The sequence below is a fragment of the Podarcis raffonei genome, chromosome 1 (genome assembly GCF_027172205.1).
Source record: "Podarcis raffonei isolate rPodRaf1 chromosome 1, rPodRaf1.pri, whole genome shotgun sequence".
NCBI classification, from domain to species: Eukaryota; Metazoa; Chordata; class Lepidosauria; order Squamata; family Lacertidae; genus Podarcis; species Podarcis raffonei.
Window position 1 is genome coordinate 57,738,158 of NC_070602.1, and position 16,706 is coordinate 57,754,863.

At 40.7% G+C, this 16,706-nt stretch overlaps 1 protein-coding gene across 7 annotated transcripts in view; it reads left to right on the forward strand.

Annotated features, from left to right (window-relative positions):
* The window catches only part of SHANK2 (SH3 and multiple ankyrin repeat domains 2), a 343,276-nt gene that overhangs the window by 65,452 nt on the left and 261,118 nt on the right, over window positions 1–16,706 (forward strand). For all 7 annotated transcript variants that reach the window (XM_053388521.1, XM_053388455.1, XM_053388493.1 and 4 more), the window contains exons 8-9: window positions 406–522; window positions 6,147–6,224. In XM_053388521.1, the coding sequence (XP_053244496.1) occupies window positions 406–522; window positions 6,147–6,224 (195 nt within the window). The remainder of the gene's footprint in view (window positions 1–405; window positions 523–6,146; window positions 6,225–16,706) is intronic.

Below are 16,706 nucleotides of genomic sequence, written 5' to 3' on the forward strand. Positions count from 1 at the left end.
GTCTTCTGGCTTGACAATTTTTGGAAAATTAGAGTAAAACTGCTTTAGTACAACCTGTCACTTGAAAAAGATCATGCTATCAAAAGCTTCCCTGGTTAGGATCATTATTCTAGAATTTTTTTAAGCAACTGTATGTTAAAACTGTGTATGGTATGGTGTTGAAACTCTACTGAAGTCGATACTTCACCACCAAGCCGTACACAACTTCTGAAAATGTGGACTTTTTGTAATGGCAGCAGGTGACCACTGCATTTTGGAGTCTGCTTACAACACACTTGGTAATACTATACACCTCACTGTATATAGTAATATGTTCTCAAAACTTCAGAATACCTGCATAAGTGAAATGAATTATGTTAAAAATGTAGATCTCATAATTAAAATATCAACCTTTTATGTTCATAGGCTTGTCGATATGGGCACGTCCAGCATTTAGAACATTTTCTGTTTTATGGAGCTGATATGGGAGCACAAAATGCCTCTGGAAACACAGCGTTACATATCTGTGCACTTTACAACCAGGTTAGTTGTTATAGTTTCGTTGTTCTTCTTATATAACTTACTGAAATGAAGCAGGTAACAAAAATCATTCCTAGATATATTTTTAAAAAAACCTTGCAAGAATCAAAATTCAGTCATTTCCATTCCCTGGTATTAATTATAAATTTTTAATATTCTACTTTTCATCCAGAAAAGCTCAAGGCAGTTCTCTCTTTCCATTTCATCCTCACAGTAACCCTGTGAGGTAGGCTAGGCTGAGAGAGCATGACTTGCCCTAGATCATCTAGTTAGCTTTATGGCTGAGTGAGGATTTGCACCTGGGTTCCCCTGGTTTAATCCAACACTCCAACCATTATAGCAAGCTGGCATTGAACAGTATGTATTCCCTTTCTGATACTTTGGCTTTAACTCTTTAAAAATTGTAAACTTTTAAGGGCACTGCAGCTATGACTGAACTGGCCTTAACTTGGCCACCCTGGCTTTGCTCCCTGATGCTGCTCACACAACTCTGTAGGCAATTATATATAACTTCCTAAAAACAAAATGTAAAAATAATACATTTATATTCCACCAAGTGTCCGTTTCTTTAAATAATGTCTGCAATTCCAAAATCATATTCAAGTGCAATACAGATTGTCCTGAAACCAAATTCATTCAATAAAGAGAAAAGAATTGCCACAGGGGGAATTTGATTTTTAAGGGGGGCAATTTGAGAATGAGTTACACCAAATTAATGGCCTTTTAGGCTTCCTCCATGTAAATAGGAGTTCACTTTTTGCATAATAAGAATTATATGTTATGGGTGGAGCATCAGGATTTTAGAGATGCTTAGGTGGGGCATGGCCAAAAACACTCCCCAGGAGGGCTGTGGCATTGCTCTCAATCACTCAGCTACCTGGAAGCTACACTGCTGGGATGTTTAGAAGTATCCATCAAAGTACTTTGGTTAGCATAAGTAATTTTCACTGTGAAATGGAACACCCCACCCCTCAGTTCTGCCCACATACCCCCTAAATTTGTTCTGGGTTTCCCCCCAACCATCTGGAGCAGATTTGGGGAGGAGACGTAGGGAGAGGAGAGGAAGGGGAAGTTCAATTCCGCAAGCGGAAATTATTGTGCTAGCGGACATACTTCATTGGACACCAGCCATAACATCATTATATTATACATATAATTAACAATGATGCAGTATATAATTATATACTGTATATATTATATACATATACATATTATGCTGGCTAACTCACATGGCTCCTGCAATAATATTTCATATATTTTGAAAAGGGAAGTGAAAGTCAGTTATAACTATGCTTATATTTTCCAAACCATTAACAACTAACAAACTCTTAGGTGGTCAGTGGTGTGTTTAATTCTATTAAGTTATTTGGTTTGAGTGGTGTCTTATCTGACTTACATAGCTAGAAAATTTTACAATTCCGCCTGTGTAGGATATATTTTTAAACTCTTAATATTTGGAAGTAAGTTTTAATGTGCTGTATTATTCTATGACATCTAAATACAAATATGTACTTTATTTGACACCAGAAAGCATATGTTTGAAGATAACATTTCAGAAGTTCTGGCAGGCTTGTTGCTAGCACCCCTAGGAAGCAACTCTTTCATGCTGCTCTGTGAATGGCATCCTTGAGTAATGCATCAGAAATGTAGCTATTTTTGCCTATCAGTTGTTGGAAGATAAATGGGGGCAGTTGAAAACATAGCCTGGCCAATTCTTCCACTTTTAATTAATATACAGATGCCAAGCACTGTTTTATGTAGGATGAACAAGAGGCTTAAATAGATAACAGAAATGGAATACAATTAATGAATTTCACAAATTAAAAGAAGCAGTTTCATACCACTAGTTTTTGCTCTACTCATCTGGTGCCAGTAGCAGCTTCTGTCCTAGGCCTTGAGGTAGGGTGTGGGGGTTTTTGTTGGTTCTGTGGCACAAGGAAAGGGTTACGTATACCCCCCAACCCACTACCCACACTGCAGTTTTTATCACACCACACAGATGTGAAAACATGTCTAACAAAATGTGCATTTGGGCCCTTAATGTTGTATATTAATGTTCCCTGAAGTTTAGGTGCCTTTTCTTCTCTAAGCTGGGATGCACAGTCCTTTGTTTTCAACTACTGAGTGCAATAGTTATCTGACAAACCTGAACTTTTATTAATATGAATATGTAGCTTTATCAAACAACTCCCTTCCCTGGCAGAGGAAGCACACGAAGAAGGGCCTCAGATGATGATCACAGGGTGGACATAGCTGGGCGAGACCAACTCCACCCTGCTCAGCCTACCCAGGTCTCAGTGATGCAGACCAGATGGGCTTCCTCATCCATAATCAGATAATGGATGAGGGAGGTCTTATTCAGAGCCAACCTGGCATTCAGCAACAGCTGCTGCAGACCCAGTGGCTGGCTGATAGGACAACTGCAACTCCCCAGGTTGGAGGAAGCGCTGGCACATGGAACAGTCATCAGCTGTCTGTATCGTGTGCCCCTTACCTGGTCTGCCCCACCATACCTCCCCTTATTTTGAACCACTTTGATTGCCCCCTTTTCTCCTCAGCATCTCTCCTCCCGGACACATCTCCTCTCCCTCACTAAGAACAACGACCACAACAAAACTGCTGGTTTACGCAGTAGTTTTGCTATCTTAGCATCTCTAAACATAAAACTCTGCAAGTAAGAGGGACTTGCAACAGAACTCTAACTGCAGTCTTGAAAGTGGGTCAGTGATCTGTTGCTGCAGATTTTTCTTTGTCTGTGAGAGCAATGGGATGTACTTTTGTTTTGATGAACCTTTTAAAGTTTTAATGTTACATTTCGTGTTTGCTTTTAGGGCCACATTAGGCATGACACAGAAAAATATGTGATTGGACATTCTGCTGTTTTTATGAAGCTGAATAGTGGCAGCAGTGGGAGTTGATGTGGTTTAATCTGACTGGGACTGTGTCTCTGGGGGAAGGGGATTTAAGTCTCCTCCCATATTGTTATCCTAATGAAAATTCCCCCTTCCTCAATCTGGAGTGGAAACATAAAGCCACCATTTTTAATTTGGTGCCCTTTGCAAATGTCAATAATGCATTTTATAGTAATTAGTGGGAGACAGGTTTTATGGCAGCAGCTGTGCATGCTGACTTAGCAGTGAATACAGCACATACTCACTTTATTTTCTTACATCTCTATCCCACATTTCTCCTGTCACAAAATCCAAGGCAATGTACATGTGATTCCTTGTAACTTCAGCAAGGTGACTGCATGACCATACCTGTGCCATCAGACCACACCCATGGACCATACACAGACCATGAAGTTTTGTTCAGATTAGTAACATTCATACAACTCTGCATGTATTGACTTTTGGCAGATCTCCAATTGGTTTTTTTTAAAAAAATGCTTTTCAGCAGTGTGCAGGTGCATTGCAGTGGATCATTTCCACCTTTGCCTTCCATAGGAAGATATAGACTGTAAGGACCACCTTTCACCATCTCTGAAACTTAGGTTCTCAGTATATCTGTTTGAATGGGAGAACTCTTGGGTTCAGTGAAGAATATTTTCATGTAGTGTGGAGTCCTTAAAGCAGGCATCCCCAACCTTCAGCCTTCCAGATGTTTTGGACTACAGTTCCCATCACCCCTGACCACTGGTTCTGTTTGCTAGGGATCATGGGAGTTGTAGGCCAAAAACATCTGGAGGGCCGCAAGTTGGGGATGCCTGGTTTAAAGCATCTCTGAGCCATGACAAGGCTAAGCTACCATAGCAATGATGGATTATTTATTTATTTATTATTTCATAAAATTTATGCACCGCTTGATTGTAAAAAGTCTCAAAGCAGTTTACAAAAGATAAAACAACAGTAACACCAAGAAAAAAATTATAACTCTACTTTAAAGTATACAAAAGAAAAAGAAAAATAGATTAAGATTACCTCAATTTTCTAAGCATCTGGGTAGACTTGTCTAAACAGGAATGTTTTTAGCAGGTGCCGAAAAGAGTACAGTGAAGGTGCCTGCTTGATCTCAATAGGCAGGGAGTTCCAAAGTGTTTGTGTCACCTGCACTCGAGTCTTCTTCTGGCTTCTTTCATAGTCCAGAGCTCCTCAGATGCTCTGAAATGTTGGAGAGAATGCTCAGGAGCAATTGTGTCAACCACCTGTTTAATCTTGCCATTCCATAGCGAGATGAGGGCTTCAACAGGATCACCAGCTTTCTCTACTGCCATTGTCTGTCCAGACTTAACCAGATAATGGTCCGACTGTGACATGGGAATGGATTGCACTCCCCCTATCTTTGGTCCATCCCTCATATCACTACATCAAGATGACCATCTGAGAGAGAACCGTGGTTGTCATGGAGGCCATGAAGTCTCGAGCTAGCCTGACAGCAGCCTCCACATGGATATTGAAGTCACCCAGGATTATCATGTTAGGGTCCTCCAACAATATATGTTGACCAGGCAACAGAGTGATCAATAGACCAGCAGCATTCCTGATCTGTCTCTCTGGCTACAGACCCTCTAAGCCCATTCAAAGGTCAAGAGGCTTCCTGGTTAAGGGGAGGTGTACTTATAGACAGTAGTAATAGCCTCAACCCCTAGACCAGCGTGGTGTGGTACTGATGGATGTGGCAAGCACTTGGTGATTCTAGGATTGGGTGAAATGCCAAAAGCATAGTGGTGGTCTGTGGGCAAAGCAGTGATGGCAAGACAGAGAAGCAGGACAAGGTGGAGAGCCAGTAAACACACAAGACAAGCAGACAAGGTAGAGGTAAGCAGGGTGAAAGGAGGAGGGAGTCAAATGACTTCATTTGGCTATAGATTGTTCAGACTGAAGAACAGCTGTAGGGCCTGAATATAAGGGCTATGAAGTTGTTGGTTTGTTCATCCTGGTCACCTGGCCTATAGGCTTGGCAGGAAACCAGTTTGGTAATTTGTTTTGTATAATTAGAGTGGACACTGTGAATTAATGAATGAAATTGCTGCCTTTTTATAGTTTCATGTGGCATCTAAACAACAAATACTTGTGTCACATTAGACTCCCTTTATTGGATTTGTTAATACCAAAGGTTTGATACTCAAAAACTTACAACAAACAAAGCTTTAGGTTATTTTTAATAAAATTTCAACATTATAGGCATAGTGATTCTAATGCTGCACTGCCTTAGAAATACACAAGTAATGAGGCCTGTTATAACTCATATAACATCTGTTAGAGCATCTGCTTCTTCATTAATTATTGCTTCAATTCTTTAAAAAACCCCATCTAAGCAGATATCTTTCTTTTCTTTCGTATGCCTAAAATATCTCTTAATTTTGGAAATGATTGTATTTGGAGTACACTCTTCCAGTATGCTAGCAGGACCAGTGGTCAGGAATGCTGGAAATTGTAGTCTCAAAACACCTGGAGGGCCGAGGTTGAGGAAGCCTGGTCTGAACCAAGGCATAGGTGGAAAGGTTTAAACCATCTCTCACCTTGTGCCATACTCTTGATGAAAATTGCCTCCCACTGGTAGCTGTTAAGCTCTTAAAAGAATAGTGCACATTTAGCATCATGACCAGTTTGGCTCTATTTGTGTATTGAATACCAGCAGTGTAACTTGATTACAAGGTTGTAACAAATTCTGTGCTTTATTTACAGGACAGCTGTGCAAGAGTTTTGTTGTTACGGGGAGCTAACAAGGAGTTGAAGAACTATAATAGTCAATCTTCATTTCAGGTAAAAAAAGGGGGGGGGGTGCAGGAGAACTTGCATATTAGTACCATTGACAGTTGTTGATGCATTTTCTACCTGGGAGAAGAAAAATATGAATGCAACAACCAAGTTACTGCACATACTTGTTTGTCATATTTGTATCTCATTCATCTTCAGGGAATTTATGATGGTTTATGTTGGTTATTCAACTATGTACTCATTTAATTCTGTAGTCATGTAGATTAGGCTCAGGAGACTGAAGTGGTGGAACTGTGGACTGTATGACTTCACACTGCAGGTTGGAGGTTATGGGCTGTATTCAACTAAATGGTTGTGCTAGCTGGGTTGGGGAACCCTTTTGGCTCCATGGGTCAGATGCTTATCAGGCTAAATTTGTTAAGTAGGCAAGTCTGTCCACCTGTCAGAATCCATTTATCAAATGGTACTTTGCTCTGCTTCTCATATAAGTGGGTGCATGGCAGTGGGCTGTGGAGGGGGGGCTTTCCATCTCCCTCCCACTACACTTAAAGGAGAAGGCCAAGGGCTTTAATCTGAAATTAACATATGACGAACCAAGATTAAATCTGGCAATTTAGGCTGCACACTCCTATTCGCTGCTTGGAACAGGGTGGTGCAGGCAATGCAGAATTAAGCCCTGTCTTCCTGCCCAGTGGTGCCAGCTGATGAGGGGCGTGGTTTGGGAAGAAGGCCTGATGGACCAACTTAATGGGCCAATATTGGCCGATGAACTAGATGGTTCCCCACTGTTGCACTAGGAGAAACCAGCACAAGGATCCCTGTTAGTGCAACAGGTATTTTCCCTCTTCCTTCACAATACACCCTACACCATCCCCCAATCTATTCTGAAGTTTTGAGGAAACCCCCAAAACAGATTTTGGGAGGTGGGTGATGGGGTGAGAAGGTTCTGTCTCTCAAGGAAAGTCCCTGCACTGAAGGAACCTTAGCCTTAGTGCTATGTGGAATACAAACCAATATTTTTAATGCTCACCTACATAACACATTTTCCCAGGCTGCAATCTCTTACCCGCTTAACTTGGAGTATGTACCAATGAACTCATTGTAGTCAGCTAGGGTTGAATTTTATCAGTCCTCTAGATGCTCTAGCTTACTATATTGTATGAGTTTTATTAAGTTTTCATAACAACAGTAAACAGAAAACAATAAGCAGAACCACCATCCCCTTCCACATAGACAACAAAAATAATTATAATTACAGTTACAATTACTCTCTCCCTCCCTGATTGTTTTGATTCACTTAGCATAAAAACGGAATGCAGTATCTTCATAGGCAATTAGTGCAAATGTATAGTTTTGCATTTATTTGCCTTGTTCCAGTCTCTGGGGATGGGAATGTGTTTTCAGTCCTCCATTTTTTGTAAGGGTGGGAGTCATTATTGTGGATAAAGACCCCTGTCAAGCTTACAGAACCCCTCAGTTTTCCTTTTGGCCCTTTTTATTTTGCATCTGCACACTCAGAACTCCCCAAGCATATAAACAAATAGTTGCTTCCTGCTTCCTTAAAAGAATTTGCACACAGGTCATTTAAAGTTAAAAAGGTTAAAAAAAGGTAGAGGGCCCCTGGATGGTTAAGTCCAGTCAAAGGCAACTATGGGGTGCGGCACTCATCTTGCTTTTCAGGCCAAGGGAGCTGGCGTTTGTCCTCAGATTTAAAGTAACTGCATTCAGAAATAACAACAAACCATGGTTGATTAAGAGAGAGTGCCTTGGGTTCACATGCTGCTCTGTCACTTTTGCCACCCTTCATGTACCAGGTGAGAAGTTTGGAAGCCTCCATTTGTGGTTTCCCGCCAAATCCTTGTTATGCCTGTATATGGGAAATTAGTTTGTGCAAACCATGGCTAGTTTATTATAATTTAAAATATTTATATGCTAACTTTCATTTCAGGGCAAAGCCTTAAGTCAGCCCCAAAGCCGTTTATATAAAATACAAATTAAACATTCTAATAACAATGAATGAAAACAGCAACAGTTTACAGCAGTTTGACACCCAACTCTCAAATTCTTTTAGATGGCATCTTTCACAACCAGGATATAAAACCACTGGTGGGGATTTGTTTGAATGTTATGTGTGATTGTATCCCTTGTCTTTGAGCCTCTTTCTGCTGTTTACACATAAAATTTGTTGTTGTTACCTCAACACATTGATACAGTATTTTGCCATTGCATTTGGAAAAGAAAAAATTGGCACTGTGGAAAAGGCAGTTATATACAGGTGAAAGGACAAGTTGTGCTTTGAAGGTGGAATTATGGCAATTTGTACTTGAATGAAAGAAGAAATTGAAACGAAGTAGAAAAATAACTGGGTCTATTAGCTTAATGACAGTTGGGCTGAGGGCAGTAATGCATTCCGATTATGTACCTCAAAGGGGCTCACACCAACACCTCATATGTTAAAAGCACATGTTAGCGGGTTGTGGGGTCATGCAGGCCAGTCCTGTCCCTATGTCTTGATGTGTGTGCACTGGCTATGTCCCACTGGACATATGGTCAGCTGCTGTGTGAATTGGCCCTATGTTCATTAGGCCTGGACAACATATTGATACATCGCCCGGACCGGTATGAGGGCCAAACCGCCATGGTTGCTTCACTCGGTGGTATATTGCGGGTGAAACTGCCTCTGCTGAGTCCCTCTGCCACCAGTGCTCCACCCATCTACCTTACTAGTATCAGACCAAGCCATTATTCTGCTACAACTGGGGAAAATAGCAAAGCAACTGGCTTGAAGTACCTTAAATCGGAAGCATCTAATCTCAGGCACTTTGTTGTTGGGCAGTTTGTTGATTTTTTTCCTAATAGGAGGCAGAGACAGCAATGAAAAGGAAGGAGTGTGAAGGGAGAAACAAGGCTGATGGATGGGTACGCATATCAGCCAGTTAAGTTGAAAAGGCTGGTTTGCAGTGCTATGAACCTCTTTTTTATTATGTCTGTCTCCCTCAATTCATTGCTATCTGCTTTGTTTTGCTGACCCATTTGATATAAATTATACTATCACAAAATTACATGGGATCCTCTTGAGTTAATGGGGTTCTGCATACTAAACTGATACTCCTGTAATCAGTACATTGTAGCAGTGAACTCTATGCAACATATCAAGTGCCCATTCATTAGCTATTATTAAATACTGCATTCAGTTTGTATCAAAACCTCTAATTTAAAATACCTTTTTTGAAAAGGGAAGAGAGAGAGAGAGAGAGAGAGAGAGAGAGAGAGAGAGAGGCCGTTTGTAGAATTTTATTCAGTGTTTCTGTGTCTGCGATAAGATCATTTTTCCTTGGTTAGCGAAAATTGGAAAATAGAACTATCCTCATAATTGAAGGAAAATACCATACTAGATAAAAAGCTTCCACTTTCTTTGAAGAAGTGAGGTTATGAAAGTGGGTTTGTTCTTCCATTAGCTGTAAATAGAAGGGCATTGAAATTGCCTCTAGCCTGGAGGGAAGATGACAAACTGTTTAAAAAATATATATCATAAAAATGCTGAGGATTTCCAAATGTTTTTTGAAGGTGTGTCTCTAGAATTACAGAAGGCAGGGCACAATCTGATTCATGTCTGATTAGAACTAGGCCCTATTGAGTTCAACCTTGTATAGGACTACAGGTTTAGTTTAGGTGTTACAAAACCCAGTGATTTGCAAGGCTGTGTAAAGATAAAGATAAAGATAAAGATAAAGATAAAGATAAAGATAAATTTATTGTCATTGTCCATATATACACAGTATACACAACAACGAAAATCAAACACCCACCCAAAGACCGGGTTCACATACACATTTGCACGTATCTCCAACATTCTCATCCTATTCAGACATAATCTATAAAACATAACATAATCCAGAATATAACATAACCTATTTAAAGGCATAACATAACCTAAAACCTATCTCATTCCTTCCTACTTCCTGCTTGCTATTTCTTGCAACTGGCCCTAAGATCATTATTTAGTGCAATCAGAGCTCTTGGATAGAAACTATTCAGAAGGCGTGTGGTTCGTGTTTTCATTGTCCTATATCTTCTGCCCGAAGGCAACAGTTCAAAGAAGTTGTGAGCAGGATGGGTGGGATCTCTCAGGATATTGTGTGACTTCTTCAAAGTGCGAGACGTGAAGATCTCATCCAGGGTTGGTAGTTGGAGCCCAATAACATTCTGGGCAATTTTAATTATTCTCTGTAAAGCTTTTTTATCCGTTTCAGAGCTGCTCCCATACCACGATAATACACTATAGGTTAAGACACTCTCAATGGTACTGTGATAATAGGACAGAAGTAGGTGCTGAGATAGATTCAGTCCCCTGAGCATTCTCAGGAAATACAACCTCCCCTGCACCTTCCTCACAACCATATTAATATTTGCAGTCCATGAGAGGTCCTCAGAGATATAAATGCCCAGGTATTTAAAACTACCAACCCTCTCCACCTCCTCGCCATTTATGTGCAATGGTAAAATACACTTTTCTTTCTCCTAAAGTCAATTATGAGTTCTTTGGTTTTTTTGGTGTTAAGCATAAGATTGTTTTCTTTACACCATTGAATTAACCCCTGTACTTCTTTCCTATAAGCAGTCTCATTGTTCTCACTAATGAGCCCCACCACCGTTGTATCATCCGCAAATTTGATGATTGTGTTGGACTTATACAGTGGGGTGCAATCAAATGTGTACAGGGAATAGAGAAAGGGACTTAGCACACATCCCTGAGGGGCTCCTGTGCTTAACACTAGAGTAGAAGAATAGTGAGGTCCCATTCTCACTGTCTGCGGCCTATCAGTCAGGAAATTCCTTACCCACAGACAGATCTTCTGATGTATACCCAAGTTGGTCATTTTAAGAAATAACCTGTCTGGCAGAATTGTATTGAAGGCAGAACTGTAGTCCACAAACAACAGCCTTGCGTAGGTTCCCTGTCGTTCTAGATGACTCAGTACAGTATGGACAGCGATGGAAATAGCATCATCAGTAGATCTGTTTCTTCTGTATGCAAACTGGAACGGGTCTAGAGTGGATGGAAGACCAGCCTTAATATGATCTAGCACCAATCTCTCAAAACATTTCATAACGACAGATGTTAGAGCTATTGGTCTATAGTCATTGAGAGATACCACCACTGACTGCTTGGGGACTGGCACTATAATCGATGTCTTCAGGCAGGTAGGGACAGAACCCTGCAACAGGGATAGGTTAAAAATGTCCGTAAATACCCCAGCTAATTCTGCAGCGCAGTCCCTAATAACCCGTCCCGTGATTCCATCCGGTCCAGCTGCCTTCCTAATGTTAATGCTCCGAAAGGCACGTTGTACGTCAGAGGTCTGTAATAAAAATGGTTGTCTATCAGTAGTAGTTTCTGATGATGTGCTGGTAGCCAATGCTGTAGTGACGGTAGTTCCAGTTCCCACCTCAAAGCGACTAAAAAATTGATTCAGTTGATCAGCCAGGTGCGCACTGCTACTGGCCAGTTCGTTTTTAATATTTTGCCCTGTAATTTGTCGCAGGCCTTGCCATACTCGACGAGGGTCGGAGCTTTCAAAATGTTTTTCAATCCTCCGGCAGTACATAGCTTTGGCGTTCCTAATGCCCTTTTTCAATTTGGCTCTGGCTTCTCTATACTGTTGCACATCACCAGAGTGAAAAGCAGCATTTCTTGCCTTTAGCAGAAGATACACATCCCTGTTTAGCCAGGGCTTGTTGTTAGGGAACACCCGTATTTGTTTGATGGTAGTGACAACATCAATGCAGCTTTTAACGTAGAACAGTACTGTTGAAGCGTATGTGTCCACATTATTCTCCACAAAAAGCGACCACTCGGTGCTCCGAAAGCAATCTTGAAGTTGCTCAGATGCACCTACTGGCCACACTCGTATCTCTCTAGTTGATGGTCTGATTCTGCATACGAGAGGTCTATATGATGGTATCATAAGTAAAGATATGTGGTCTGACTGCCCCAAATTGGGCAAGGGCTTGGTCTTGTATCCATGCATGATGTTACTATATACTCGGTCCAGGGTATTTCCCCCCCTAGTGGGACAATCAACATACTGGTGGAACTTAGGAAGCACAGTCCTTAAATCGGCTCGATTAAAATCACCAGTAACCACAAATGCTCCATCCGGGTAGGCCCGCTGCTGTTTGCTAATAGCAGTTAGCAGGTGGCCCATAGCTGTAGTAGTGTTTGCATCGGGAGGTATATACACCGCTGTTATTATAACAACATTAAACTCACGTGGCAAATAAAAAGGGCGGCACTTCACCACTAGGTACTCCAAGTCAGGAGAGCAATGCGTGTCCATTTGTTTGATGTCCGAGCTCCAGTTGTTATTTATATAAACGCAAATTCCTCCTCCTCTGCTCTTCCCGGATTCAGCGGTTCTATCCGCTCTAATTACTGAGCGTCCTTCTAGCTGCAGAAGTCCCTGTGGAAAGGAGGGATCCAGCCACGTCTCTAAAAGGACCATAACACAGCAGTCCCGGATACTTTTCTGCCGAGAGGTAATAAGCTCCAACTCCTCTACCTTGTTAGGCAAGGATCTCACATTTGATACAAGGAGACTTGGCAATGCAGGCTTGTGGGGATTTTTACCTAGCCTCACTCGTAATCCAGCCCTGCAACCCCTCTTCTGCTTACGCCCTCTCCGTTTTCTTTTCTTTCTGGCAAGGAGAGCAAGGGGAGTATCCCAAGAATGTGCAAGATATGGAGGCTCTCTGATAAGCTCAGCTGGAATGTTATAGGTTGAGACCTCCTGGCTGCAACCTTCTCCTCTGCCGATACTTAAGAGCTCTTGACGACTATAAATTTCTTGTGCCTGAGTATTTACAGTCCATAGCAGCAGTAAGTTCACAAATAAAAATAAAACACAAATCGGATACCGGTCTTCGGAGTGCCGAGCCGCTGCAAGTGCTTGCGCCGCCATAAAGAGTTGTTTCAAAGAATTATAACTAGATTTGCATTTTTTGTTTAGAAGTAATCCCCACTCAGGTCACTGGGATTTAATTCCGAATGGAAACACATACAGTATGTGGTACCCAGTGAAGTACTTCTACTAACTCGAGGATCTATGCTTGCTCAATGGAATGTCTCCTCCCTCTCCTCTGCCTGTGTGCCTCTGGAGGATTGGGGGAACACCCATAACAGATTTAGGGGGGCACACAAGGAGAGGGGAGGGAGGGGAAGTTTCATTGTACAAACAAAAGTCCTTGCCCTAGTAGGAGCACTTTCTTGGCTACTGCCAGTAGCATCAAACTGCATGAATAGGAATTATGGAACCATCGTTTTGCGTATTGTCCCCATGTTCCTTTTCAGGTCTTTGACCAATACTGTGTAATTTATAAACTGCCTGACGTTTGTGAAATTTATTTGTATCAGAAATATTAGCTCCCATATAGAACAATAGCAGGCAGTAGCTGAGAGCCTCACCATTTTCCAGGTTGTGCAAAATTTATAGGTCAGAATGCCCAGAAACTTTCCCCAGTATTAGTTTCTGCTGTGGAACCAAATGTCTTAAGTGTGAATTTACGCAACCACAAACAAGGAAAAGGCTCAAATCATGAGAAGTATCTTTTTCCTTCGCAGGATTAACTGCAGGACTCACCATACTTGCCACATCACATTATTTATGCCCTCCCACAGCCTATACATTGGGGATGGGGCATGCCTGTAGAGGAAAAGCCTGCTGAATGCACATAGGCTCTTCCTGTGATTTATAACTCCATGTGATCATGCAACAGTGGGGGTGGAACCTGCAAGCACAGCCCCAGTAATGCATGTTGTGTGCATATGCGGAGGAAATGACTGAATATGGCAGGGGTTCCCCAGCTCCTTGTGGTGCGTGGCATGTTCATAAGAACATAAGTTAAAACCGTACAGCTTCTTGCACAGCACATTACAATTGCTATGACAAGCAGACAAAGCATTGTGTGGTCCACCAAGACCCTCAGCAATTTTCAAGTGGAGCATGGGGGATGGGGGATTTGGGGAACAACTAGACCAGGACTTACGTAACTATACACAGAGGTGGTGTTTTAAATTTGTAGAAATCAGCCTCAGACTTTGATACTACGGAGGAATCAGATGCCCTGGATATTTCTATGATATGGAGAGTAGGTTGGTAGAGTGTACTGTGTTGGGGTAAAAAGATATGTAGTGGTTCCATGTTGATGCTGACTTGCTGTAAGTTTAGTGCTCCACTATGTAGCAGCTTTGTAGTGTTGTGGTCATTGTGGCTACATCGCCATATGGCCAAACCATATTGGGTTGTATACCTACCATATCAGTCTGTATGAATCGACCAATTGTATCTCCAGTGAAAGGAAATTTAAAAGAAATTTTGCTTAACAATGCTTATATTTTATTCAGAACCAGATTAAATAGAACTCAGTTTTATATTATTTTGCTTTGATACTTTTCAAAGAACAGAGGGAGGGGGGAATAGAAATTTGAAGTCAAATTGTATTTTCTTATTAGCTGCCTTTCTCTTTTGTGTTTCATATTGAGTAACAGCCAGGCATTATTTAGTTTCATTAAATCTCCTTTAAAATTAGTGCTCAGTCATGTAAGTTGTAATAGGGGTTATATAATCACTTGCCTTGGTAGTTCTTTGCAGTATGACCTAGATTTCTCCATGAAAAATACACACCTGTATTTGCTCCTTTTTACATTTAATTTATTAAAAGCAAATCATAAGGGATTTCAGAATGCATCTTTCTTGTGAATGGTTTTCTAGGTGGCATTTTAAGCTATCAAAAGGCAGTGGAATACATGAATGCACCACTGTGTTCTTCATATTTACTTAATTGAGCAAACATTAGAATTTCATAAGCTTGGTGTTTTAGGGTAATAGAATAAGGACTTAAAAAAGTAGAGGAGCATATAATGAAATGTTTGCAGCTAAAGCCTCACTCTCTCAAATATATTTATTTGAAATGTGTCTGTGGAAATAAATATTAAAATTCTTAGCCAAACTATAGCCCACCATTAATATTTGTCGGTTTTAACTTTTGCAATAAAAGATGGCAGCTTGCATATACAATCCTGTGTTTTTCATGTGTAAAGCTATATTTGCATCATCAAACCATTAGAGAGTGGCATATGTAACATATTTATTGAATGTGTTATGCAGTTAACCCTGGTTCAAATATAGAAAAAGCAAACTGTTGTCTACCTTTGGATCCTCATAGGTAGAGCTGCCAAGAGATTTATCTGAGCTTGGTACACTGCATGTAGATTAGGCTGTACCAAAACCTGCCATCTATTGGCAAGTGCTTAAATGCTATCTATCTCCTCTTCCTGTAGACATAAACCTCCCAAATCTTAAGAATTGAGGTAGGAGGATATAAATATTTGTCATAAGTTGCTGTATATCCTTTTGTTTTTTATTTTGTTTCCACTTACCCACAAGGGATTACTTGTGCAGCCTGATTCTATCTATGCGGTTTTCTGAGATCTGTGTGAAACAATTTCAAAGGCCTGCTCTCATTAAGTAAGTGTAGGATTGTAACATAATTTAAACTGTCACAAGCCCTAGATCTCTGCAACTGACAGGTAACTGACAGGTTGGCATGGTTTATCCAAAATTCCCCTTCCCCTGCCTACATTTTGTATTGCAACCCCCCAAAAAATCAAAGGGGAGGTTTTTGCAGTGAAGATTGATGGAAACCTACTTTGGATTTGAACCATAGGTTTAAAGATGCCTTATGCCCATGCTAGGGTTCTGATCTGGATCAGAAATCCTGCATTATAAATGTGAAATTTGCTATCTAAGGCGGATCTACATCATTAAGGTCATATTTATTTTGACCCTCAGAGAAGATGGCTTTTGGATCTCATGTAAAAGTAATTATATTTCAGCACTGCCTTTGTACATTGCTGAAATATAGTTTGTGTTTATCCTTACAGAAATGAATAGTGAAAAGGCATTGCAATGATATTACGATGTTTCAGCAAATGTAAAATCATTTAATAAATAAGTGTTGGACTTTCCCCATGATTTATATTTGCAGTTGCTAAAACTAGAGCAAATGTATAATAGCTATTCTAAGACTACTGCCTGTCAATATCTGACTACAGATGGCACCATGAATCATAGCTTGAAGAAAGAAAATGTTAGACGCTATGCCAGAGTTGCTAGGAGAATTTCTGGGCACAGTGTACCACATGTGCTGCTAAATTTTAGAACAGTATCAGCATGCATTCTGGCTGAAAAATTTCAGTGGTGGAAGAAAAATCACACTCAAAAGACCAGTAAAAGGAAGATAACGCTAGCGTGGTCTGTATTATCAAGGACAGAAGATGAAATTACATTCAGCCAGATAGCCTGTTGAAAGCATCCAAAAGGTAATGCTCAGCAAGAGAACAGATGAAGCAGGAGAATTAGAACTGCACAGCAGAAATAATTTGATTGGGGGAAGGGTGATTATGTAAACCGTGCCTCTGACACTTGATGTTAATCAAATTGCTAATACTTTTCATTCCTCTGCATA